This window comes from Benincasa hispida, chromosome 6 (assembly GCF_009727055.1).
Source record: "Benincasa hispida cultivar B227 chromosome 6, ASM972705v1, whole genome shotgun sequence".
Classification (NCBI taxonomy): Eukaryota; Viridiplantae; Streptophyta; class Magnoliopsida; order Cucurbitales; family Cucurbitaceae; genus Benincasa; species Benincasa hispida.
In genome coordinates, this window is record NC_052354.1 from 32,524,424 (window position 1) to 32,549,827 (window position 25,404).

A 25,404-nucleotide genomic window follows, 5' to 3' on the forward strand; every position below is an offset into this window, starting at 1 on the left:
GAATATCAAATTTGAAAACCAAAATGAGAATCTCAATTTAAAGTGAGTAAACAGAATAACATAACTCAACTTGTTTGATCCCAATTCTTATATTACTTATGATTTCAATTTTCCTTTCTACATTGATAACATTATTATTTTTTAAATAAAATAAATTTTAGTTTAACAAGGAAAGAAAAAAAATCTCCCTCCAACTCTAAATTGTGGTTCATAAGGAAAGACAAAAACACAAGGAAATGAGATTTGCAAATTTGGAGCTCCTCTTGTCTCTATAAAAAAAAGGAAAAAAAAAAAAAATCTAAAGAACTCAACCAATCGCCTCTCTATTTCATCCCGGTTCTTGATAAACGGTTCAATCGGACCGCCGACTCTATCCCAATAGGCCAAAATCTTCCTCGTCTCACTTTCTTTGCTTCTTTCTCGAGCTGCTGTGTTCAGTTTTATCTGTTCTTTGCAAGCCCTGTTCCTTCCAGTTTTCTTGGATTTTTGCCTGCAATGGCCGTTGCAACTTCTTCTACTGTTTCAAATTTGACGCAGCGGCGGCCGTTGTTGAGTCTAAAAGACCCAAGTACTCCCAATAGGCGGGTGAACTCGGTGCAGCTCCCTTCCCGCTCTATTTGCGCCCATCTCCCTCGATTCGATGTCGAGCCTCGATTTTTCGTCCCTTTGACGAGGTGAATTTTAGTCTTTTCCACGAAGAGTTGTGTTTTCGATAGCTAGCAGTGTTGTATGTTATGTTGTTAACCTCCCATGGGGAAATTATTTATCTGGGTTTGATGTGGGTGTTTTGAGCTGTACTTTGATTGCTTTCTTCAACCTCTGGGCTGTCCATGTTTCACCTACGGAAGAATCTAATTGTTGGAATTCTGTTATTGGAAAAAATGAATAAATATTTAGAGGTTCTATTTTGACTTTGCAGCTAAGTGATGTAATCTTTGGTGGTCCTTCCCTTTCTATTGTGAGGTGGAGTTTAAAAAGTTTTTCTTTGTGGTAATTTTTTTTTTTCTCAATGCAAAGCTAAAGTTCTTTGGATAAATCTTAAATGAGCCCTTCAGGTTTCCTTCTTTACTTTGGATGAGTTAAGAGTTGGATTCTCTTTCTTCCTCTTGTTGCACTTTGTGCAATGAGATATGTAATTATGGCGTTATTTTGATTTATGCCGTGAGAGCTGTTTCTGTAAGTCCCTTCGGGTTTGAAGTGTTGAAGTGCCCCAGCAGGCTTAAAGGGATACCACTCCTCTGCATTCGTACCATTCAAGTTCCCCTGGCATTGTGGTAACCAGCCATGATGATCTCTAATCCATTGACCAACAATCTTGAATGTTTAATGCTCTCTAATCAAAGAGTGAAGGGGATGGAAAGAGAGAAAATGGGAAATTTTGTGCCTTGAATCTCTTCCAACTTGATGAAGTATTGCTTCATTGTGACATGGAGGAGGAGCCAGAAAATTTTGTAGTATTGAAGGTTGGGAAGAGCTGGGTGAGTTCTCAATGTGGTTAAAATATGGGGTGATGAGAAATGTGGTAGAATCCCTTGATGTGGAGAATGGTTTATTGTAAGAAATCTACCACTATCGTGTTGGTAAGAAATGAATCTCAGTTAGATTAGAGATTTGAATGGGAGCTTTATCATTGCATAAAGGATATTACTTAATATAGATAATTGTGTGAAGGATATGTGTGCAAGACAATTATCGTGACTTTCTTCCTTCAAAGGTGTGTTGAAGTTGGAATGAAATGCCTCTTAACAGTTTGGAATAGCTCCTTCCTATGACAGTTTGGCTATCTTAAGAAACCAAAAGATTTGCAATTGTTTCTTGGTTAGGCAGCATTGAGGTTGTATGATTAGTCCATTGCTCTAGGATCAATGGACGTTAAAAGGGATCTTTGATAGCAAGATTTTGATAAAATTAATCTAAGTTTTCAATAGTATTACATGCTATTTTAGAGCTAAATGAATGTTCAAAGGTTCACGAATTCAAGAGACATTCTTAGAACTCAAGGACACAATAGAGAAATAATAAATGAAAATTGTAGAAAATAAGAGCTAGGAAATTGAAACTCAATTGCATACCCCAATTGAGAAGTCAAAGTACAAAACTAAAAGTATAGAATTGGACCAAAGTCTTAAATATCATTTTTAGAAGGTGGCAAGCTTGATTTGCACGTTTGACAAGATCCGACATCACGAATTCCACTTAGTGCACACTTGACAACATTTCCTTCACAATTTCTGCACAGTTTTTTTTTGGTCCTCCATGCCATCTTCCAAACAAACTATATAACTTCTCCCATGCCATTTTTACTCCATTCTCTTCTAGACTCATTGCACTAACATTATACATAAATCTCGTTAAAAAGTCTTTCTCTTCTTGCGCATTAGCTAGTCTTTGAAGATGTAATGTGAAAGCCTCTTGAATCTTCTTTCCCTCGCTTCATGTGATAGCTCATACGGGTACATGCAATGGATCAATAGTTGGATTCACATCAAGAGCCATTTCTTTTTGGGATCTTTCACCGAAAAGTTTCAACATAAGCTTGACAAATGGAAGTTTTTTCCCATTTCAAAGGGGTTTTGCTTGACTTTTGTCCAATCTGTTTTGAACAGTACTGGTGTATTATTTCTCCTTGGTGAAATCTCCTTTGGGGGTTATTAAAAAGATGAAAAAGCTGGTGTGTGATTTCTTTGGGCAAAGGAGATGGCCATGGGTGCAGTAACTTGGTGAATTGGGGTAAGACTTCCCTCCCGTTGAAATATGGAGGTCTCGGCTTGGGGATTTATATCCAAAGGAATGACACCTTGTTAGTTGTTACTCAAATGGTTGTGGAGATTCACTAGAGAAGATAAGGATCTTTAAAGGCAAGTCATTGATTAGCATTCATAGCTTAGATTAGAATGGTTGGTACATCCTTCTCCCTCAGGGTAAAGCCAAAGGGAGACCCTGGTTTGATATTGGTTTCTTGTATGCTTGTCATAGGGACACTCGCATTATGATTGAAGAGTTTCTCCTCAATCTGTTTCATTGGAAGAAAGGGTTGCTTTTTATGGTTGTTGGGGTGTGTACGACCTTTTGGGTTTTGGAGAATAGTAGGATATTTAGATGGGTGGAAAAGGACCTTAGTGAGGTTCGGTCCCTCATTTTCTTTCATGTTTCTCTGTAGGCTTCTCAAAAACCTTTTGTAATTATTCTTTAGGCATTATTTTGCAAAGCTGGAGTCCCTTTTTGTAGAAAGAGTTCCATTTTTTGTGGCTTAGTTTCTTGTATGCCCTTGTATTCCTTCATTTTTTTCTCAATGAAAGTTATAGTTTCCATAAAAAAAAATTGATGTTATCTAGTTGGGCAAGGGGAAAGATGAGACTGAGTATGGGCTGTTCACTTCAAATTGGCATTTCCGAAGTTCGGTGATAGATTTCCAGACCTAAAAGCTCCTTTGATTGGTTTTATCTGGAAGAATTGTGCTTCTAAAAAGGGGGGAGTCTTTTTTTGGTCCTTAGCTCACAGAAGCTTGCAAACTTCAGAGAGAGTGTAAGAATTGGGTTATCTCCCCTTCAGCATCTTCTCTGTGTTACTTGGCTGCTGAGTCCTGTAATCACTTTTTCATTCATTTCCCTTTAGCCATGTTAGCTTGGCAATAGTTGTTAAGGGAATTCAATCTCTCCTTTTGTGTTCCAAACAGTGATCACTGGTTGGTTGAGATTCTTGGAAGCTGGAACTTCAGGAACATAGGCAAGGTTTTATGGTCCATGGCAGTCATGGTTCTTATTTGGAATCTTTTGCTTGAAAGGAATGGTTGTATTTTTGAGGATAAGTGCTCTTCTTTCAGTATTTCTTGTAACAACATTCAATTCCTTGCTTCTAAAAACAGGATTTGGAAAGCTCTCTTATGGGTATCTTTGTTGGAGGGGGTTTTCTCTTCCCCCTCATCTCTAGCTGCTTTGTTTTGGGCCTTTTTGTGCATAACATACGTCCTGATCTAACAGAAAAAAATTCAAGAAATCAAGTTTCATCGAGGAAAATGAGAGAATACAAAAGATGCAATAATAAAGGGTCTATAAAACAACAACCCAAAAAGGGAGCTTATGTTGTCAAAAAATTTGCTTTCGATGGTGTTTTAGTTCGTTCTTGTTAAGGGAGGATGATTGGTAATATCTTAAATTTATTCATTTATATTGTAATGTAACTTCTTATTATAACTATAGTTTTCTTTTGTTAATTCACCTACGGGGGCTGGTTCATCCCTTTCTTTGGTACATTTCATTTATGAATGAAATTATTCGTTTCTTCTTCATAAAGAATGTAACTTTTAAAAAAATGTTTCCTCTTAAAAAGAAAACTAACACATTGTATTTTTTATTTTTGTTTTTCTTATATTCTCTTGGTTGAAAGATTTTTTTATTTGTTTTTTTTCCTTCCTTCTCCCCCTAACAAAGTTAGTATAATTAAGTGAATACTATACTTTTGTTCTCCTCCCTATTTACCTTTTCCTTGATCTGAGCTAAGGTTTTATTCAGTGCTTATATTTATATCAGTGCATAGCTTTGTTGATTCTTTCCTCTTTGACTTGGAAGGTACTCTCGTGATGATGGTATTGGTAGATACAAGATTAGAAGAAATAAGGATAATACTCGAAGGCCATGTGCTTATAAAATGGGGGAACGTGGGAATGAAACTTTGGGGACTACTAATTGCATCTCTTGCTTTCTTAACCAAAAAAGAAGATGTCCCAGTATTAAAAGACCCACTCCTAGATTCATTCTTGACAAGTCTGCTTTTCAGTTATCCAAGAATGAGCGTGATGATAGAGTTGTAAGTGCTTACTTGTTTTGCAGATCTGCCTTTTATGTATTTCCGAAAATTTCCCTCCTCATCATTATGCTTATTTCTTTTATTTTTTTAATGAAATTCTTCTGTAAATCTACGTCTTTGTTATCTTTTCACCTTAATCGTACAATCTCATTATCCTGTTAATAGGCATTTTTAGTTAAAAAAATCATTTTTAGAGATAGTATGGAAGGGAAAGATTAGAAATACTCCCATGCAACCTTAGGAGCTTATGGAGAACACGCTGGTAGGTTAGTCACAAGATATTTGAGAGAAAGACTCAATAATATTGTTCTTCCACTAGAGTTATATATGTGGGTGGACAAGGCAATCCTAAATTGAAAAATGCGAAATTACAACAAAGGGCAAATGACTGATGAATTTGATTAACTAGGCTGTTTACAAACAACACGATGCACTAATGTATATGTGTTAATAGACCTTAAGAGTTGGAGCATGTATTTTAATGGACAAATAACTAATGAACTTTTTTTTGGGAAGATCAGTGTGGGATGGTAAGGATACGTATTTTTGGGAAGATCAGAGGGAGACAGTTCCCTCTGCTTCATGTTTCCTCATCTTTATCATTTGTCTTCCTTTAAAAATCGTCTGGTCTCTGATTTTTTGGTTTGGTAGGGGAGCTCTGTGTCATTTTCTTTCGATTTTCGTTGCCATTTATTCAATAGGGAGACAATGGAGGTTGCCTCTCTTTTTTCTTTGTTGGAAGAGTGCAATTTTAAGGAGGGGAGAAGGGATGTTCGTGTTTGGAGGCCTAATCCTATGGAGGGTTTTTCTTGTGAATCTTTCTTTAGGTTACTTGGATCCCTCTCCTGCTAGTGAGTCGGTCTTTGATATGGTTTGGAGGAGTAAGATACCAAATAAAATCAAGCTCTTTACCTAGCAGATTTTGCTAGGTCGAGTGAACACTTTGGATAGGCTTACTAGGAAGATGGCCTCGTTAATGGGTCCTTTTTACTGTATTCTCTGTCGAAAGGTAGAGGAAAACCTGGATCACCTTCTTTATGGCTGTCAGTTTACAAGGTCTGTGTGGATTTGCTTCTTGCAGGCACTTAACATTCAAACTTCAAATAGGTGACTAGAGGGATATTCGCGCGATGATGATCGAGGAGTTCCTCCTTCATCTTCCGTTCAGAGAGAAAGTGATGCACACAAGTGAAGAAATACAAATACCTCAAAATTTGATTAGTCTTGCTTTCAAATACAAGGACTGCCTCTTATTTATAAGAGAAGATGTGGGCTTGGGCTTTAGTGACCGATTTAGAAGGTTATTTTGGTGCGAGACCTAAATAACTCGTTAGTTTAAAACAAGAATTACAAGATTATAAGGCGGTTGCATAACTAACCAAAGAATGATGCAAAAATACAAAAGATTTAAAGAAATAACAAAACATCCTAAAATGATTTAAAAGGTCAAGATTTACAAGAACTTTCAAGATTTCCTACATCAAAAAAACCATTTGTTGTGGTTTCTTGGGGTGTGCGTTGTGTTGTGGGACATTTGGGTGGAGAGAAACTATAGGGTGTTCTGAGGTTTGGATAAGGACCCGAGTGAGGTTTGGTCCTTAGTAAGGTTTCATGTTTCACTCTAGGCTTCGGTTTCGAAGCTTTTTTGTGATTATTCTCTAGATAACATCTTACTTAATCGGAAACCCTTTCTCTAAAGGGGTTGCTTTTGTGGTTTTTTGTGTGTGTGTGTGTGTGCGCTCCCTTGTATTCTTTCATTTTTTCTCAATGAAAGTTGTTGATTCTATCCCCCCCAAAAAAAAGAACTTGAATAACTAGACTCGGTTGTTTACAGACTTTGTGATGCACTGATGTATATGTGATAATACTCCACCTCAAGAATTAGAATATATATTAGTTACGTCTAGCTTGTTATAAAGATAGTTTATGCATGCTTCATTTAATGCTTTCTTGGAGATGTCTCCAAATTACTTTGTAGTCTTAACATCACACATGGACAACAAACTTTCTCGTACTTTTCAATGAATAAAATGATAGTAGATTTCACTTCAATATGTTTAGTTCGTTCCTAAAATATTGGGTTAGAAGCAAATACAGTGCTTCTTTTGTTGATCACCCACACTCTGTTTAGGATTGTAATACCAAAGCTTAACTCAATTGGGACTTGCCAAATGCATATTTTTTCACATGGGGACTATGCCATTGCTCAATATTATATGATTCAACACTTGAACATGCGATCATCTTTTTTGTTTCTTATTCTTCCCTGAAACTAAATTATCCCCAACAAGAATATATTTCCTTTTGCATAATAGGTACTGTGACTAGTATTGTAGTTGGTTTGATCGAGATCTTTTTTATGGTTCTTATGCTAGATTAGATGTTGGTCTTCTTTCTACCTTAAATCCATTTTCAGTCCACATCTAAAAAATTCAATTTTAGGAGAAACTTTCAAATAACACAAATCTGTTCCACAGTGGGCCATTTATCAACGGTAGGTGAAGACATGTTCAGACTCACGATTTGGATAAAAGCTACATTGGCTGAATCACTACAAGACACTAGCTTACTGATTAATCTCTTGTACTTCTTTTGTTTCTCTAAAAAAAAAATTTCCTCCTGCTATTAACATGTTTAAGGAAAAAAAATACCCATTTGGTTCCTAAGTTTTGGGTATAGTTTCCATTTGATCCTTAGGTTTCAAAATGTTACTTTCTTATCCTTGAATTTTGAGTTTAGTTTCCATTTGGTCCTTAGGTTTGAATATGTTGCACTTTTATCTTTGAATTTTGAGTCTAATTTCCATTTAATCCCTATGTTTTAAGATTCTATACTTCTACCTTCACTAAAGCTTCTTTTGGTTATTAGTACTAGTTTTCTATTAATTAATTTAAAAGAATTAAATTAGTTTTCACTAATATTTTGTCATTTTTAAAATTAATTAAAAAATTCCACATGATAATTATTACAAAGTAGGGGTAAAAGTATAAAATCTTAATACATAGGGACCAAATAGAAACTAAATTCAAAACTTGAGATAAATGTACAACATTTAGTCCACCTAGAGATAGAGACCAAATGGAAACTAAACTCAAGATTCATGGGTAAAAATATAACATTTTGAAACTATGGACCAAATGGTGACTATACTCAAACACGAACCAAAAGAGTATATATATATATATATATAGTTTTTTTTTTTGAAACGGAAACAAAGACTATTCATTGATATAATGAAAGAGTCTAATGCTCAAAGTACATGAGAGGACACAAAATGAAAACTTCAAACTTGCCAATACAAGACTAGAACCAAATTACATCATAAAGACTAAAACTCCGAAGAAAAATTTAAAACAATCCAATTGAACACAGTTCTCAAGATGAACACCTATTCCAGATGACTCTAACTCGATCAAGCCTTAAACAAATAGAAGGAAAGCTTCCACCGCAACGTCTCACAAAAATGGAACTTGAAATAATGAAGAGCCAACTAAATATGGGTGATGGAATTCCAAACCCAGTGAAGAAATCAGCTGTTTCCAACAAACCGATTGATAGCACCTTCCAAAGAAAATAAGGAGACATGCTGAGAATTTCAAAAATCCAACCCCACTCAGCCACTGAAGCTAAAAACTGATATTTTAAACTCGGAAACCAAGATCCTCATACTGATATATATATAGTTTTAAAACTTGAAAATTAAACCCATTGTTAAAAAGAAATTTAGTTTATCTTTTGTTAAAGTGCTAATATAATTGATTTACCATAACCCATTAGCTTAAGCTTTTGGGTCAATCGGTGTTTTGACATGGTATTAGAGCAGGAAGTTTTGTGTTCGAACTCCTGTAATATTATTACCTCCCAAATTAATATTGATTTCCACTTGTTGGGTCTTTTCAAGCCCACAAGTGAGAGGGAATATTAAATTGTTGATATAATTAAATTTACCATAACCCATCAACTTAAGTTTTTTGTTCAATCGGTGATTTAACATCTTCTAATACAACTAGCGTAAGATTTTTAGAAAGGAATAAAAATGGCATTCTACAGTATTTATTATTTACTTGATAGTCCGTATATTCTTATATTTCCTGTCTCTGTACTGTTATGCAACATCCAGGTGAAGCATACCCGTATTGTTTGTGGAACTGTAGGTCCAGATGAGCCTCATGCAGCAACTACAGCCTGGCCTGATGGTATTCTGGAGAAACAAGATTTGGATACTTCATATCCTGAGTTTGGAAGGGCGGAGTTAGAGGCATTTCTTAGTTCTGAACTCCCGTCTCATCCCAAGTTGTATAGAGGGCAGTTGAAAAATGGATTGAAATATCTAATTTTACCGAATAAAGTTCCCCCCAACAGGTATTGACCATGTGGTTCTTGGAGAAATAGTTTAACTAGTGAATGTGTTTCAATTTAACCTGTGAATACAGGTTGACATTCATGGAGATTTTTAAGTATTAATGAATTAAAGCTTTATGTATATATCTTATTTTCAGAGTTTAATATCATGATGACTACTAGACAGGGAAAACCAGCATAGATTGGTACTTTTTGAATTGTTCCAAAGATAAACCGATTAAACTTTTGATTCAATTTTCACAAAAAAAGAAGGAAAAAAAAAAAAAAAAGAAAAAAAAAAGAACTTTTGACGTCCAGGATCCAAAAGATAGTGGGATGCATGTGGACTATTCCAGTGAGATAAGTTTTGTGGGAATGTTTGGTTGAAAAGAAACAGTGCAACTTCCATGAGTTAGCTGAAAATTATCTTGCTTCTTATAAAATATATATGAAATCTATTTTCAATATTTCACGGAATAGAGGATAAAATGGATGTTGTGTTCTACATGGTAGGCAGTTTGCATGTGGAGGAAATAATTGATTGATAAATGTTAAATCTTTGTCAAGCACTTTTTCTTATTACCCTATCCATTTTGGTAATTCAAGTTATGGGACCTTAGTGCAAGGACGGGGATAAAATTTAAAATTTATCTTGTTAGGTAGGTTTTGTGGGTTCTTTTCCTCTTCTTCTTACTCTCGATAAGGATTATCTCTGTGTGTGTGTATTAAAAAATTTGGACCATTCTTCTGCAATCTCATTGAACAAATGAAGCTTTATTGATGGAGATTAGGAAGGACTCTACAATGACAACTTTTTGAATTTAGGTTTGAAGCACACATGGAAGTCCATGTGGGGTCAATTGATGAAGAAGATGACGAGCAAGGAATTGCACACATGATTGAGCATGTAGCCTTCCTTGGAAGTAAGAAACGTGAAAAGCTTTTGGGTACAGGCGCACGATCCAATGCCTACACTGATTTCCATCATACTGTGTTTCATATACATTCACCAACTAGCACAAAGGTTGTTCTTGTTGGTTTTTCTATTTTTACAGGCATGCACTGAATATCACAGTTCAATCTTTTGTCTTTCGTGTTTCTTTCGGGACTGGGTTAAACATTTTATCTCTCAGAGAACTGGTTTTGTTTCCAGCATTATTTTCTTTCTTGCCGATCTTAAGTAATATGTAACTTTTCCACCCATGTACAAACCCCAACTTTCTTTAATCAGTATATATTTCTTTTATGTAATTCAGTTTCTTATAATATCTTCACCTGACCTTTTTGTTCTCAGCATTACATAGCCACTAATTTTTTTTCTTTTTAATTTTCAAATTCAAAAATGCCTGCTCAAAAGTTTCAGCAACTTTATTTTTATCTAGCTAATGCACTGAGAAATTCGCTTAATGTTTAGAAGCACAAATTTTTCTAGTGCTCAGGAATCACCACTGAGGCATTTTCAAATTATAATCCCCTTGTGCTAGTTTCTCTATGTATTTTCTTGCATTCTTCTGAGATGCTTTTGGCTGAAAATAATTCTGAATCCAGATCTATTAATGCACACATGGTGATCAATCAAAGATCATGGTTGGTGGATCATTTGGAGTTCACCCATATAATAGATGGGAGAAGAATAGCACCATACTAACACTGCTCTTTGCATGACTTTTGTGTCTAGGTTTGTTATTAGCAATTTGTTTGAATATTGACCATATTACCTTTGGCTGTAGGATTCTGATGGAGATCTACTTCCATCCGTTCTTGATGCCTTAAATGAGGTATGAACAATAGATGGATTTATTTATATCAAAGTGGACACTATTGTGGCTTTGGTTTCTGATGTGATTTTGTTGCGTGATGTACTGTTTTTGTTTTTAGAAAATGAATTGTCTGACTTCAGTATATGTTTTTGATGAGAAAACAAGTTCAAATAAAAACGCTGGGTACTCTTATTACCTTATGGTTTATGCATCCTTTGTTTGTGCTTGTCTATAGATAGCTTTCCACCCAAAGTTCCTTGCTTCACGAGTTGAAAAAGAGAGGCGTGCCATTCTTTCTGAACTTCAGATGATGAATACAATAGAATATCGTGTTGATTGTCAGGTATGCATTGCAGTTGCTTTTGTTCATAAAAAATAATTGCACATTGGCGGTGTTTCATAAGGTTTATATATTGGCTGATCCGTGCCCTTTTCTATAATTCCATTTATTTGGAAACATTTCTTGCTGTACAGCTGTTACAACATCTGCATTCTGAAAACAAGCTTAGCAAAAGGTTCCCAATCGGATTGGAAGAACAGATTAAGAAGTGGGATGCCGATAAAATAAGGAAGTTCCATGAACGATGGTACTTCCCTGCAAATGCAACCTTATACATTGTTGGAGATATTGATAACATCTCAAAGGCCGTTAACCAAATTGAGGTTTGAACATGGTTTTTTTTTTGTTCAAATAATTCTTTTTTTCTTGAGATTAGAGACTATAAAGTTTATTTAAGGACTCAGCTCATCAGTACACTGATATTATCTCTTCCAGGCTGTCTTTGGTGAAACTGGCCTCGAAAATGAGGCTGTTTCTACGCCTAATCCCAGTGCATTTGGTGCAATGGCTAGTTTTCTTGTTCCCAAGATCTCAGTAGGATTAGGTGGCAGTTTATCAAACGAGAGATCAAATTCAGTAGATCAATCCAAGATCATTAAGAAAGAAAGGCATGCAATTCGTCCTCCTGTGAAGCACAATTGGTCGCTTCCTGGGAGCAATGTAGATGCAAATCCCCCACAGATATTTCAACATGAGTTACTTCAAAATTTCTCAATTAATATGTTTTGCAAGGTATGCAGTATTAAATATATTTTTTTTCTAATATTTTCCCTCTTGAGCTTAGCTTGCACGAGTTCTTTTTTTAGAGCTCCCATGATCATTAATATATGAGCAGCACGGTTGAGAGATTTCAGAGAATATTTTAGAGTTATTGTCTATCATGCTATATTAGTTTAAAATTAGCTCGCCTAAGTTCTTCATTTGGGTGTTCTCTCTCAAAGTTGTTTTTATTCGGCGGTTTTTCCAGTCAAGACTTCACTGCAGCTGGGGAGTTATTTTTTTTAATTATTTTTTTGAAATGGAAACGAGCCTCTTCATTGATAAAGTGAAATGAGGCTAATACTCAAAGTACAAGAGGGATGTACAAAGAGCAAGAGAACATCATCTTGGATACCGAAGATTAAGAGGAAAGACATCAACCCACGGGTCAATCCAAAAAGCAATTCTAGCAGCATTGCCAAATTTGAAAGGAGCCAAAACATCCACTTTCAACCGAATTCTTGAAATGCTAATCCAAGAGCTTCTCAAATTATTACCATTTTTCCCGGCCGTGTGCCAATTAAAGGAATCTTTTCCATGAATGCTTCTAACAACCTGTCTCCATAATGAATTTTCTTCCTCCATGTGCTACCAACCCCATTTAGCTAGTAAAGCCATATTTTTATTTTTGAGACCACCCAATCCGAGACCTCCATCTAATGAGGAACGTGTAACAAGGTCCCATTTCACTAAATGGTTTATTTTGCTTCCCTTATGTCCTTCCCAGAAGAAATTTTGCATAATTCTTTCTAATGAAAGAATCACTTTATCAGGCATTGCAAATAAGGACATATAATAAGTTGGAAGGTCGGAAAGAATAGAATTGCACAAGGTAGCTCTCCCTCCTCTAGACAAATTAAATCTTCTCCATTTATCTAGTTTTTTTATGAACTTTATCAATCACTGGCCGCCAAAATGAAGCTTGCTTCGGGTACCCACCTAAAGGCAGACCAAGGTAAAGAAAAGGCATAAATTCTGCCTTACAATTTAGAAATCCAACCATTTACAGCAGCTCATTTTCATCTACATTGATTCCACATAAGGCTGATTTTTCCCAGTTTACTTTCTGTCCTGAACACCATTCAAACAACTCAATGGTTTCTTTCAATTTTACTAGCATATGGTTATCATATTTGCAAAATAGAAGAGTGTCATCTACAAATTGGTGGGGAATATGAATCTTCTCCATTCCTACCACGAAACCTTCATACGAACCATTCCCATAGAGCTTATCTAGAAGAGCACCCGACACTTCACTAACAAGGAAAAGGAATGGTGATAATGGATCACCATGCCTAATTCCCCTAGAGGCAAGAATACGTCCTCATGGCTTTCCATTAATAAAAATAGAGAATTTGGGATTTTTTATACACCCCATAATCCAAGAAATCCAACGTGGATTAGGGGAGTTATTTTTTTTTCCCTTCAGTTTTCTGAATTGTGTTAGTTTTATTTTGATTGCTAGTTTGGCCTTTCTTTGTTTACTTGCTGATTTCTTGCTTTTTCTCTCCTTTTGGAGTTTGTATCTTTTAGCAATAGTGTCTTTTCATTTTCTTAATAAGAAGTTTCGTATCTTGTTAAAAAAAAAGTAACACAAAGAATTAACCTTTTTAGGGATGTAATTTTGAGTATATGAAAAGGATATTCCAACTAACACTCAGATTCTTTGGCTTTGTCTAATAATTTTGTCTAATAGCACTTTTGGGGTTGTTAAATTTTTTATTGTAATAAAGTTAGTTGATACTTTGTAATCATCTTTTGTCTATATTGCTTGCTTGTATATCGGTTGTTTTTGGAGATGATGAGGGTGCTATGGGGGTGTCAACCTAGTTGAGATTCCTGGGTGCGTCTTCTGATCCTTTGGGTACTTTTATTTGTATCTCTTTCTTGTGAAAGCATTAGTCCGATTTCATTATTTCAATGAAGAGGCTTGTTTCCATTTAAAAAAAAAAGATTCTTTGGATATACTTCGTTAGGATGTTTTTCTGGCTCACTTGGCAAGAATGAATCAGAGGATCGCTAAAGATAGCGAGCTGTTCCCTTTGATCCTTTTTTGATGTTGTAATTTTTCTTTTTTTTTTTTTTTAATTTGGAATTGTATATATATACACACAAAGAAATAGAGCCAGCTAGATAGTTTGCTTAAGAAGTTTCTGAAACATGTAGTACTCAAGCATTGGTTAGGATCATTGTGTTAAACACCGAACACCAACTACCAACATTTCACTCTCATTGTAATTTCCTGATCAATACTCCGGACTCCTGTGGTTTTCATAAATCTCTTTTGTTTTTCAATGCTCAGAAATATGAGTTCTCTTCTCTTTTCTCTCTCTCACCCTTTCACTCATACTCATCCTCTTATTCTTCAAGCATATTCTCTTTTTGAAGTCTTGTTTTGGTTTAGGGATTGACCAAATACCTGCTATTGAATTTCATTGCAGATTCCAGTAAACAAGGTTCGAACATTCAGTGACCTGAGAAATGTTCTTATGAAGAGGATATTTCTCTCTGCCTTGCATTTTCGTATAAATACAAGATACAAGGTGCGTTTGAAACTATATCCTCTCAATTCTGATGAATATTTAAGATCTCAAGTTTTGAATGTCATCTTTTTGTCTGAATTTGTCAAAATTGTTTTTTCATTGGTCTTCTAACATAAATTAATATTTTTATTTGAATACACAGTATTTCTTTCATGTGACTGGGCATCCTAATTTGGTTTTAGTGATGTATTAATTATTTATTGCCTATTTTAGTCATTCTATAGTATAAAACTTTTTATCGTTCCAAAATTTTCTAATTTAGTGCAATTTTCAGAGCTCAAATCCACCATTCACTTCCATTGAGTTGGACCATAGTGATTCTGGAAGGGAAGGGTGCACTGTCACCACACTAACAGTAACAGCTGAACCCAAGAATTGGCAAAGTGCGATTAAAGTTGCTGTTCAGGAGGTTTGTGTCTCTTATTTTATCCGTAACGTCCGAAAAGTAAACATTAAAATAAATTTTCTGGAAAGATTTTCCACCCTTTTACCTGTTTACGTGTTAACTTTGAAATTATTGTTTTTCATCAATTTGAATACTAAATTGAAAAAATTGTTAAACTAGATCCCTGTTATTGGTTTGTTGATCCTGGTAATGACTTGATTAATTAGTTTTCATTGTTCTTTTAATGAGCTCGGTATTCTTTAAAACAATGAAAAAAGGGATTAATTTCAAGGATTTTTATATTGTTTTATTATTATTATTTTAAAATTAAGTAGGTCAATTATTTTAACTCAAGAAAAGATCAAAGTTAAAACAAAAAAGAGAGGAAACTTTGAATCGAACCATTTAATTTGGTTTGGATTAATTTCACTTTCACCTATTGATCCCTACATTTGAATACAAATACATATAATCATGCTTTGGTAGCATTGCTGGTGCTCAGGTCATTGAGATAGGGAAAGAGAGGAATTCAGGCTAATAAAATGCCAAGAAATAAAGGATTTACACCTGTTATTTGTAAAAGAGAGAAGGATACCGGGTGATGCAATAACAAAGTAATAAAAAATGAATGTTTTTGCTTTAGGGAGAATAAGAAAAAAACATTTATTATTATTTTAGAAAATAAATGCTTGGTTGGCTTGTTGGAACAAAATAGAGGATTATATATACATATATATATATATGTGTGTGTGTATATATATACATATATACATATATACATATATACATACATATGTACATATGTATCTATGTATCTATGTATGTATATATGTATCTATGTATGTATATATGTATCTATGTATATATATATATATATATATATATATTTTTGAAGGTCTGGCTATCCTATGCACACCTAATCTTAGGGATGCCAACGAACTGGGATAAAACTTTCTTATTTTCCTGTTATTTTGTTATCATAGTTACTATTCTCAAATTATGTGAGACACGGATCCTCCCCCTCTCCCCCCCCCCCCCCCCCCCCCCCCCCCCTTCCCTTTTTTTTTTGAGAAGATGAGATACAGACCCACAGATCAATTAATGTGATTAGAATGTTCTGAGATTGTTTCATTTTCTTTTTTGCTTTTCATGTTTGACATCTGGAAACAGAAGCTCCGCCAGCAGTTTGACTGCTGGACATATAATATAATCTGTAGTGTATTCCATGTGGTGCAGGTACGGAGGCTTAAGGAGTTCGGTGTCACTAAGGGTGAACTGACCCGCTATATGGATGCACTTCTAAAAGACAGTGAACACCTAGCAGCAATGATTGATAATGTGTCATCAGTTGATAATTTGGATTTTATCATGGAAAGTGATGCACTGGGGCATACAGTTATGGACCAAAGACAAGGTCATGAAAGTTTGGTTGCTGTTGCTGGAACAGTTACTCTTGAAGAGGTAAGGTACCTTTTTTTTTTTTTTTTTCTCTTAATTATATTCTGAATGAAATTTCAGAGTAGTTTGTTATAGAAGAGTAGTCGTCTTTGAGAACAAAAGGTGACATATATGGGAGGCGGATTGTGCTTGTCTCTGATATAGGCCTCCTTTTCGATTATTAACACTGATTATTTCTTGTATTATGGCTGTATTTTCTCTAAATTGTTTCTTTCAAGAAATAAGTTAGGGTATTTGGAAAATTCAATAAATAATTTACTAGATGATACTTTCTGTAAGAATAAGTTGGTAGTTGGAAAATTCTCTTCCCCTTTTATTGTTTTTTTTTTCTCTTAATTTCTTCTTCTCAAAACTTAAAAGAACATGAAAATTGTACTGATGCTAAAATGGTGCAAGAGAGGAATTTGATTATTTTTAAAGACCAAAAGAGATGACAAAAAAGGCTTGCAATTTGTATTCAAATAAAGGAAGTTATTCTATGATTTATCCTCCTATCCTGTGCAAATTTTAGTATATATTTTATTTTACTATTGATATACATTATAGTGCCAGGAATTGGATATTTTATATCTATTTTATCAATCAATGAAATGGTTTCCGATTCCTTAAAAAAAAAAATAAAAAAAAAATATACAAGTGTATTGTTACTGATTAGAAACATTGATGGGTGAAGCAAATAACAATGCGAATGTACATGCCCAGTTATATTTCTGAAAGTTTGAGAATTAGCTATATGAGTGAATTTAAAAATTATGGAGGGTAGGGGTTGACTAGAGTCCTATAACATTGTCTATTTAGGCTATACTCTTATTAGCAGTTTCTTATAAACTGTATGATGTATTTATTTGTTTTCAAATTTTTTACCTTAGGTGAATTCCATTGGTGCTGAAGTGTTAGAGTTCATCTCTGATTATGGAAAGCCTACTGCACCCCTTCCTGCAGCTATTGTTGCATGCGTTCCAAAGAAAGCACATATTGACGGGTTGGGGGAAACAGAGTTTAAAATAACTGCCAGTGAGATAACTACTGCTATTGAGGCAGGATTGGGGGAGCCTATTGAAGCTGAGCCTGAAGTATCTTGTTCTCTAATGCTCTCTCTTTCTTTCAGTATAAATATATCTGCATATTTGTTTTATGATTTCCTTTTTGTTGGAATTAAATTTCTATATACTTCTGCAGCTTGAGGTACCAAAAGAGTTGATATCATCATCACAGATATCTGAATTAAGGATGCAACACCAGCCATCATTTGTTCCTTTAAACCCAGAGACTAACGTCACCAAATTTCATGATAACGAAACAGGAATCACTCAATGCCGTCTGTCAAATGGAATTCCTGTGAATTACAAGGTATAACTTTATAAGATAAACACAACTAACATGTACATAACTCAACGGTAATTGATATGTATTCCTTCCTTGAGGTTGGAGGTTCAAATACCCATGCCCCACATTTGTGGTACTAAGAAAACTTACGAGATAAATTACATACTGGAGGGGGAGTATTTCTGTAGATTTCTGGTTTCATTAATATTTTATAGGTCCATTCTATCTTTTTATTTCTTATACGAAGAAAACAAAATGTTTAAACTGAACGTGACTCTAAATACCTTAAAATACGTCAGGTTTCAGCCTTTGCCTACTCAAATTCAAGAAAGATGTTGTGTGGGTTCATTTGACAAATGTGTTAAAAAACGAATTCTATTATTTTTTTCATTGCTAGATTGGAAAATGTATTGTGCTTTGTAGATTTCCATCTTCCCATTTCCTGGTTGTCTGGTAGTACAGTTTTTATTAGTTCTTTTTACTAGTTTATATGCTCAAAAGATATTTGAATATTACTGCCATGAGTATTTGTGAGAAGTATAATTTAAGTGGTCATCTGACAATAAAGATGCTGTAGTTATATTTCATAGTAGTTAAACTCCAGGGTGAAGAGTACTGGTTATTCAAGTGATGATTTCTCAAACAAGCGTGGGTAGCTCTGAAAAAATGTATGCCTGGGTGGTTGTTATTTGTCAACTTATTTAACCATTGATACCATTCTGCATGTAGATTTCAAAAAGTGAAAATAAGGCAGGCGTGATGCGACTTATAGTTGGTGGGGGACGAGCAGCTGAAAGCCCTGATGCACAAGGAGCTGTTGTGGTCGGTGTTCGAACTCTCAGTGAGGGAGGTCGTGTAGGAAGCTTTTCACGGGAGCAGGTATTGCATTAGAATCCTCACACTCACACTCCCACTCACAACCAATTAATTCTTTAAACTTCAAACTCAGTAAAAGTTAAATGAAGCGATGAACATGAACTTCCTTTTGAAACAATAAAAAATTCTTCAGGTGGTTTATAGATACTCTTGGCAGCAATCTATTCATTTGAAGTAATTCTAATTTAGTGTAAAGTGTATTTGTCAATTTTGTATTGAATGATATTAGGTTAAATTGCAAATTTGGTCCTTGTGGTTTTGAGAAAGTATTTTGTTGCAAACTTGGTCCCTATTTTGTCTCTATATATTTTGAGCATTAGTCTTTTTTCATTTTTTTCAATGAAAAGATTCGTAGCCTTTTTTAAAAAAAGAAGGTTACAATCTCTATGGTTTATAACTAGAATTTAGTCCATATGGTTTGATAAAATCCTAGGGATTATTCATGAAAATTTGATTAAACCATAGGTACTATTTATGAGGTTTTGTCAAACTATAAGGACTAAAAACTAAATTCTTACTTACCAAATTTGTAATTTAACCATGATAATACCTTAGTAACTGGCATTTTAAGTTAACAGTAATATTGTGCTTAAGGAAATTGCTATTGCTATTATTCCTGTTAGCTGTTATTCCAAGAACTTGCTTTGGCATCTAAGTCCTATCGCTGAATGACATGTATGCAATTTACATGTAGAACCTATATGTGTGTATAAATGGCTTAATGAACCGTTCATTGCCCATATAACTCTTTATTCAAGTTGATCGATGCTGTATGTGTAATGTTTTGTAGGTGGAACTTTTTTGCGTTAATCACTTAATAAATTGTTCTCTGGAGTCAACCGAAGAGTTCATTGCTATGGAATTTCGTTTCACCTTGAGAGATAATGGCATGCGTGCAGCTTTCCAACTACTTCACATGGTTCTTGAGGTACGTGCAAATGGCTGGTTTTGTTAAAAAAAAAATTACTTTTCCGTACAAAGAATAGTTGCCCATATGAGATATGGACCTATGGGCTATGGCCATGATATATATAAACACAACTCTGCTTTCTTAAGAGTTAGTGCTTGGAGATTGCTAGAACACAGAATGAATTGAATATTTTCTAGAGCAAACTGCTCTATAACTTTTAATTCTTACCAAATTTTTTTATTTTTTTATTTTTTTATTTTTAATTTTTTATTCTAAGCGTTTTATCTCAACCTTAAAGGGTAGACAAGAAGTCGTCTGTAAATTAACCTTCTTTCTGAAGTCCTCTATATTTCAATAAATTAACTAACAAGGATGAAGGATCATCTCGAGGAATTTTACCCATAATTCTTAAAGACTCGACATTTCCCTACAATTATTCAGGGTTTAATTCAAATTTTTCCTTTGAATAAATGTTTGTGCATTTTACTGTTTGAAGTCGTGGCGATTACTTATTATTTGCAGCATAGCGTCTGGCTGGAGGATGCATTTGATAGAGCAAAGCAGTTATATATGTCATACTACCGGTCTATTCCTAAAAGCCTGGAACGATCTACTGCTCACAAACTCATGTTAGCTATGCTGAATGGAGATGAGCGGTTTGTTGAGCCTTCCCCAAAATCACTGCAGAATTTAACATTGCAAACAGTGAAGGATGCAGTGATGAATCAATTTGTAGGCAATAACATGGAGGTATGTTTTTTTTTATTGAAAATAAAAATAACAATAAGAAGTATCATCTCCAGAGAAAGAGAAGGAGATATCTTAATGAAATAAAGGGAAATTAAAAGAAATATAACCATTCAGCGTACGAAGAAGAAAGAATAGAAAAATATGTAGACCAACAAAAAGGCAATCTGTTATTTTTTGAGAAGGCACATGCTTGAACAATAATTCCTGATGTGTCTGTCATGGAATCTTCCCATTTTCTAGGTAAGTCTTGTTGGGGATTTTTCAGAGGAAGAAATTGAATCTTGTATTCTAGATTACCTTGGTACAGTCACAGCAACTACAACTTCTGAGACAGCACCTGCTTCTGTTCCCATTGTGTTTCGACCATCTCCATCTGAGTTACAATTTCAGCAGGTGAGGGTGATTGACTTTTAAACCGTTCAGTTTACTTTTTGAAGATAAAACCTCACCCTATACCGAATAATTTTTAAGCTCGCCCTATACCAACTAATATTCTTAGCAAAATTTATCATATAGGGAAAAATTAATCCACTCCTTAAAAGATACTGGGAAAGATCTCCTTGATTTTTCATTTAGTTTTTGCAGTTGCATACTTTCTGAAATAAAAAAAGATAGTGTGTTCAGATCATTATGATCTATGTTATGTTTTTTATGTGAACTTATTCGTTATCATATTTAAACAGGTGTTTTTAAAGGATACAGATGAAAGAGCTTGCGCTTATATTTCAGGTCCAGCACCCAACCGCTGGGGTGTTACATTTGAGGGTTTAGAGTTGTTAGAATCAGTTAGCCAGATTTCAAGAACAGATGGTGAGTTTCTCTATTGACTTATGTACCGTTCCCTGATTTTCTAATATAGCTTATGATGGGTTTGTTTGTTTCTTTTTTTCTTTTTTTAAACACCAGAAAGTGACAAATCTGATAATGATATTAAGAAGGGTTTGCAGAGAAAACTTCGTAGTCATCCACTCTTTTTTGGGATCACGATGGGGCTTTTGGCTGAGATTATAAATTCTAGGCAAGTCTTCTCTCCCAACTGCATTGTGTAATCTTCCCTTTCTTTTCTCCTTGGTGCATGTTAGAGTGTGATTCACATTTTTTTTTTACTTCCATTCTTGTTAATATGTTAGGGTTTCTTCTTTTTGGTTCTTTGTTATCTAAGGCCTACTCTACCTCCACACCCATATCCAATCATCGGTGTTACCATTACCATCACATTGACTGTATCCACCTAGCCACAGCCTCTCACGATCGCACCCCACGTATGCCCAATTGTTTGTTGGCTCCTCCTAATGTGGTTTGAAGACACGCCAAATCTCATCATACAAGAGATATTTGTATCATAAAGTACCTGAACATTGAAGTTATACACTAGAGTCAGCAACAAAAAGCTCTAGAAGTTGTTTGAATTCCAATTGACCTAACGAGAACAAAACATAGAATTCTTCCTTCCCAGTTTTATTTCTCTCCATCCCTCCAAAAGCTTTGTCCTTCCATTTCAGTTAACAGTTAACACTAAAGCAAGAAAATACCCAAACCCTTGCTTAGGAATCGATCTTCAAGAAAAGTTCTGTTCTTTTTTCATTAGCATTACCCCAAATTGGCCCAGTCGCCTGCCAAATTGAACCAACTAAACCTTCCCGTTGCTATTTGGTTTGGCATAGTTTTTTTTTAGCAAATATAGTTTGTCGTGTTTTTTCTTTCAGAAGAATTTGGTTCGTTTTTGGTTCAGCTCCAAAATTAAGCCAAACAAAATGGTGAACACCCCAAGTCGAATAAATTTGCACGAGGACATGGCAAAATTAAGCCACCAATAACAAAGAACTTGATCGATATTTTCTTCACAATAATGAATTCAGGGTTTATGAAGTGAAGCCTTTCCGTAGCATTTGAAGCACGATCATCCATGGCGTTATCGTTAAAGAATCTGATTTGTGTGCAAATGTCCGCTAACAATTAATGTAAAGCAAGTTGTCTGATAATGAGTATCAGTTTCAACCTTCTCTTAATTCTTAAGTTGAAGGCTGGAAGCCATTTTTTGATCCAGTTGTTTTTAGTGTTGCCCCAAGTCTTCTCACGGAAATTCTTCATTACTCTTCATTTGCCAACAAAGTAACTAAAAGTTAATCTAGCCCCTGAGAAGAATAACCCCTTTGTATCCTCATCTTATTCTTTTTATGGGTTTCCATTTCTGAGATTTAAAATATTTTAGATACCAACCTCCCAACCCCAGGAAATAGTATGTAGACCAATCAATTCGCTTAATTTGTATCAACGTCGATAACCACTGATGAGAATTTATTCTCTTAAAAAATTGATCCAAATAAAATTGCCAAACAAACCATACTGCTTGACTTTGAGGAAGAAAATTGTTTTCTCGGTCATACAATGAGACCCCCAGCATATTCAAGCTTGCTGTTATTGGATTATTTCTCGTTCATTCCAGAATATTGAAGTAGGTAAGCAGCGTTTATGCTTTCATTGACAACCAACCAATGGGAATATGAATTGTCTGGATACTTTTTCAATTTGTTCTAGTTAGAATCTGCTGCGGCCACCTGATCATTTCAAATAACAAAAGTAGAGCACAATTTATTATATCTCTTTATTCGCTGCATAAAAATTAAAGGTTATAAATCTTTATATGATCTTTAGTTATCTTAAAATAATATTCATGTGATTGTTCCAGGCTTTTCACAAGTGTGCGGGATTCTCTTGGATTGACATATGATGTATCCTTTGAATTGAGCCTGTTCGATAGGCTTAAGCTTGGATGGTATGTTATATCCGTGACATCAACTCCAGCCAAGGTTTGGACTCAATTTTCATAAAGATCCTTGTTAAGTTAATTTATTTCTTTTTTTTTTCCCCCCTTTCACTGATAGGACTCCTCTTTTCAGGTGTACAAAGCTGTTGATGCATGCAAAAGCGTTCTGAGAGGATTACATAGCAACAAAATTGCCCAAAGAGAGCTGGACAGGGTAAAGTGTCAAAGTGACCAACTGAGCTAGTACTGCTAATAAAAACTTAGCTCCAATTTGATGTTTTTTCATAAAAAGGGTGGCAAGCCGCTACAAGGCGTTTAGTGATTTTCATTTGAAACTGAAAATAGTTTGTTGCTCTCGACCCCTCTTTCTTTTTACATATCTTACTAGGGCATACGGTGGTACAGATTCTTTCTCGTGTGGTTCTGTACCTGGAGTTTGTAGATGATTCATTCTTAGCCAAGGTTTTAAATAATGTTTTCCAACTGCAGGCAAAACGTACTCTTCTTATGAGACATGAAGCTGAAATAAAATCCAATGCTTATTGGCTTGGTCTATTGGCTCATCTTCAAGCGTCTTCTGTTCCACGGAAGGTAGAACTAATCTGCTTGTGCTTCTCTTCACTCCTCCTATGCTCTTGCCTTTGAAACAGAGCGAAGATTACATACAATGATTTTACAATGTGTTGCAACTGTCTTCATCTTTGGATGTCTCACCTGTCTTTTCTTTTCTGACTGTGGGGCAGGACCTATCGTGCATCAAAGATCTGACGTCATTGTATGAAGCTGCCACCATTGACGACGTATACATTGCCTATGATCAGTTGAAAGTAGATGCAGATTCTTTGTATACATGCATAGGGATAGCTGGAGCTCAAGCTGGGGAAGAAAGTATTGGTGAGAAGTTTCGTATTTCATTTCGTGTTGACTATTAATTGATAGGTCATTATTTGTGTAGATTACAAATTGTTTCTTTAGTTTCATATCTACTTCTGTAGAGGGGTTTGAATTTTACTTAAGGTTAAACTGGGCTGTCCTCCAGTGGTACCAACCTTAGATTTGCCTAAGTGGATTCTCTTTTCTCAGTGTATAAATTAAGATACAGGTCATAAATATGGGTTTTGAAATTTTTATTCAAGTGTTATTTCATGTTATTGCAGTTTCATTCGAAGAGGAAGGATCAGATCAAGATTTTCAAGGTGTTGTTTCATCTGGACGCGGTTTATCTACAATGACCAGACCCACGACATGATCCTCCCTTGATAAATTTTTTTAAATTATCGAAAGGGATCAACCAATGAAAGGTTCGTTTTGTTTCTAACTTCATTTTACGAAAAATCTTGATTCATCTTCTCTCCAGTCCGGTCTTGTTGGCTATAAATTGGTATTGTGATTGAAAATATATTCGTAATTGTACATACTAATAACATACCTGTTTGTTATTGGACAAAGGGAAAAAAGCTAACGGAGGTATTATGTTCTTCGTTGTGAAGTTATAATAGCAAGAATCTTAGAAACAAAACTTAAACATAGCTCAACCAGTTATAACACTTTTTTGGGTTAATCATGTAGATATGCAAGTAAATAATAAATAAGGTTTCCTTGGTCAGTGTAATGCCTATTCTATAAGTTTATAGAAGTGAATTGAATCCTTTGGTTTCAAACATACCTGATCCTCTTGATTGGTCATTGTATAGGATGGATATTCACTTCAAAGTACAGCCGATTATCTAACCAAAGCATACGAAGCTGAAGTGCCGATCTCCCTCGGTGTAGAGAAGTCAGATCGTCGTAAGCCGATTGGCATACACGTGGTTTAATTGGCATGCTTTTGTGCTTGATTTTCTTTCTTGCCATCAGGCATTATTATGCTTGAATATACAACGATGCCGATTCATTTTTCATAATGCATCATTTAGATAGCATCCACAGAGCTTGATTGTCATTATCGCAAAATCAGAGTAAGATATACAATACATTTTATGGTTCCATTTCTACTTATATTTTGTAAAGTATTATGGTCTCTCTTGTGGTATGCCAAGGACAGGCATTTAAACTCATACTCAATAATATGAATATCTTATGAGCATCTTCAATCTTTTGGTGTGAAACTCAAGTTTTTATGGTGTTTCTAGTGGTAATATTAACTATATGCTTCTGGGGTACGAATTTGAACATTACAAGAATTTTGTAAAAGTATATTGAATTTTACTCGAATAATATTTTAACGCATTAAAGACCATATCAAATAAATTTGATGATACCGTAAAAATTTACTAGAAAATTTCTAGTTCTACTTGGTGAGCCTTCATTCACAAAGACTTTTTTTCCCCTCTAAAAGGAAAATGACCTAAAAATTTTGTTAAGCCTTTTAAAATTCAAGTAA

The 25,404-nt window shown here is 34.8% G+C and overlaps 1 protein-coding gene across 1 annotated transcript; it reads left to right on the plus strand.

Annotated features, from left to right (window-relative positions):
* The first annotated feature begins 332 nt into the window (after nucleotides 1–332).
* Nucleotides 333–25,114, plus strand: LOC120079640 (stromal processing peptidase, chloroplastic). The gene is made up of 25 exons (XM_039033907.1): nucleotides 333–674; nucleotides 4,569–4,806; nucleotides 8,927–9,168; nucleotides 9,973–10,171; nucleotides 10,878–10,925; nucleotides 11,143–11,250; nucleotides 11,382–11,570; nucleotides 11,683–11,979; nucleotides 14,448–14,549; nucleotides 14,824–14,958; nucleotides 16,171–16,395; nucleotides 17,262–17,465; nucleotides 17,572–17,742; nucleotides 18,448–18,597; nucleotides 19,385–19,522; nucleotides 20,027–20,254; nucleotides 20,495–20,647; nucleotides 20,938–21,064; nucleotides 21,161–21,272; nucleotides 22,944–23,064; nucleotides 23,155–23,235; nucleotides 23,511–23,612; nucleotides 23,765–23,915; nucleotides 24,179–24,322; nucleotides 24,716–25,114. Exons 1-24 carry the CDS (start codon nucleotides 496–498, stop codon nucleotides 24,268–24,270), a joined length of 3,792 nt encoding a protein of 1,263 aa, XP_038889835.1. The 5' UTR covers nucleotides 333–495; the 3' UTR covers nucleotides 24,271–24,322; nucleotides 24,716–25,114.
* Nucleotides 25,115–25,404: the final 290 nt, after the last annotated feature.

Coding starts and splice junctions, on each gene's coding strand:
- LOC120079640 (XM_039033907.1), top strand. CDS start 496: ATGGCCGTTGCAACTTCTTCTACTGTTTCAAATTTGACGCAGCGGCGG. Junction 17,466..17,571: donor CTATTGAAGCTGAGCCTGAA/GTATCTTGTTCT, acceptor ATACTTCTGCAG/CTTGAGGTACCAAAAGAGTT. Junction 23,916..24,178: donor AGCTGGGGAAGAAAGTATTG/GTGAGAAGTTTC, acceptor ATGTTATTGCAG/TTTCATTCGAAGAGGAAGGA.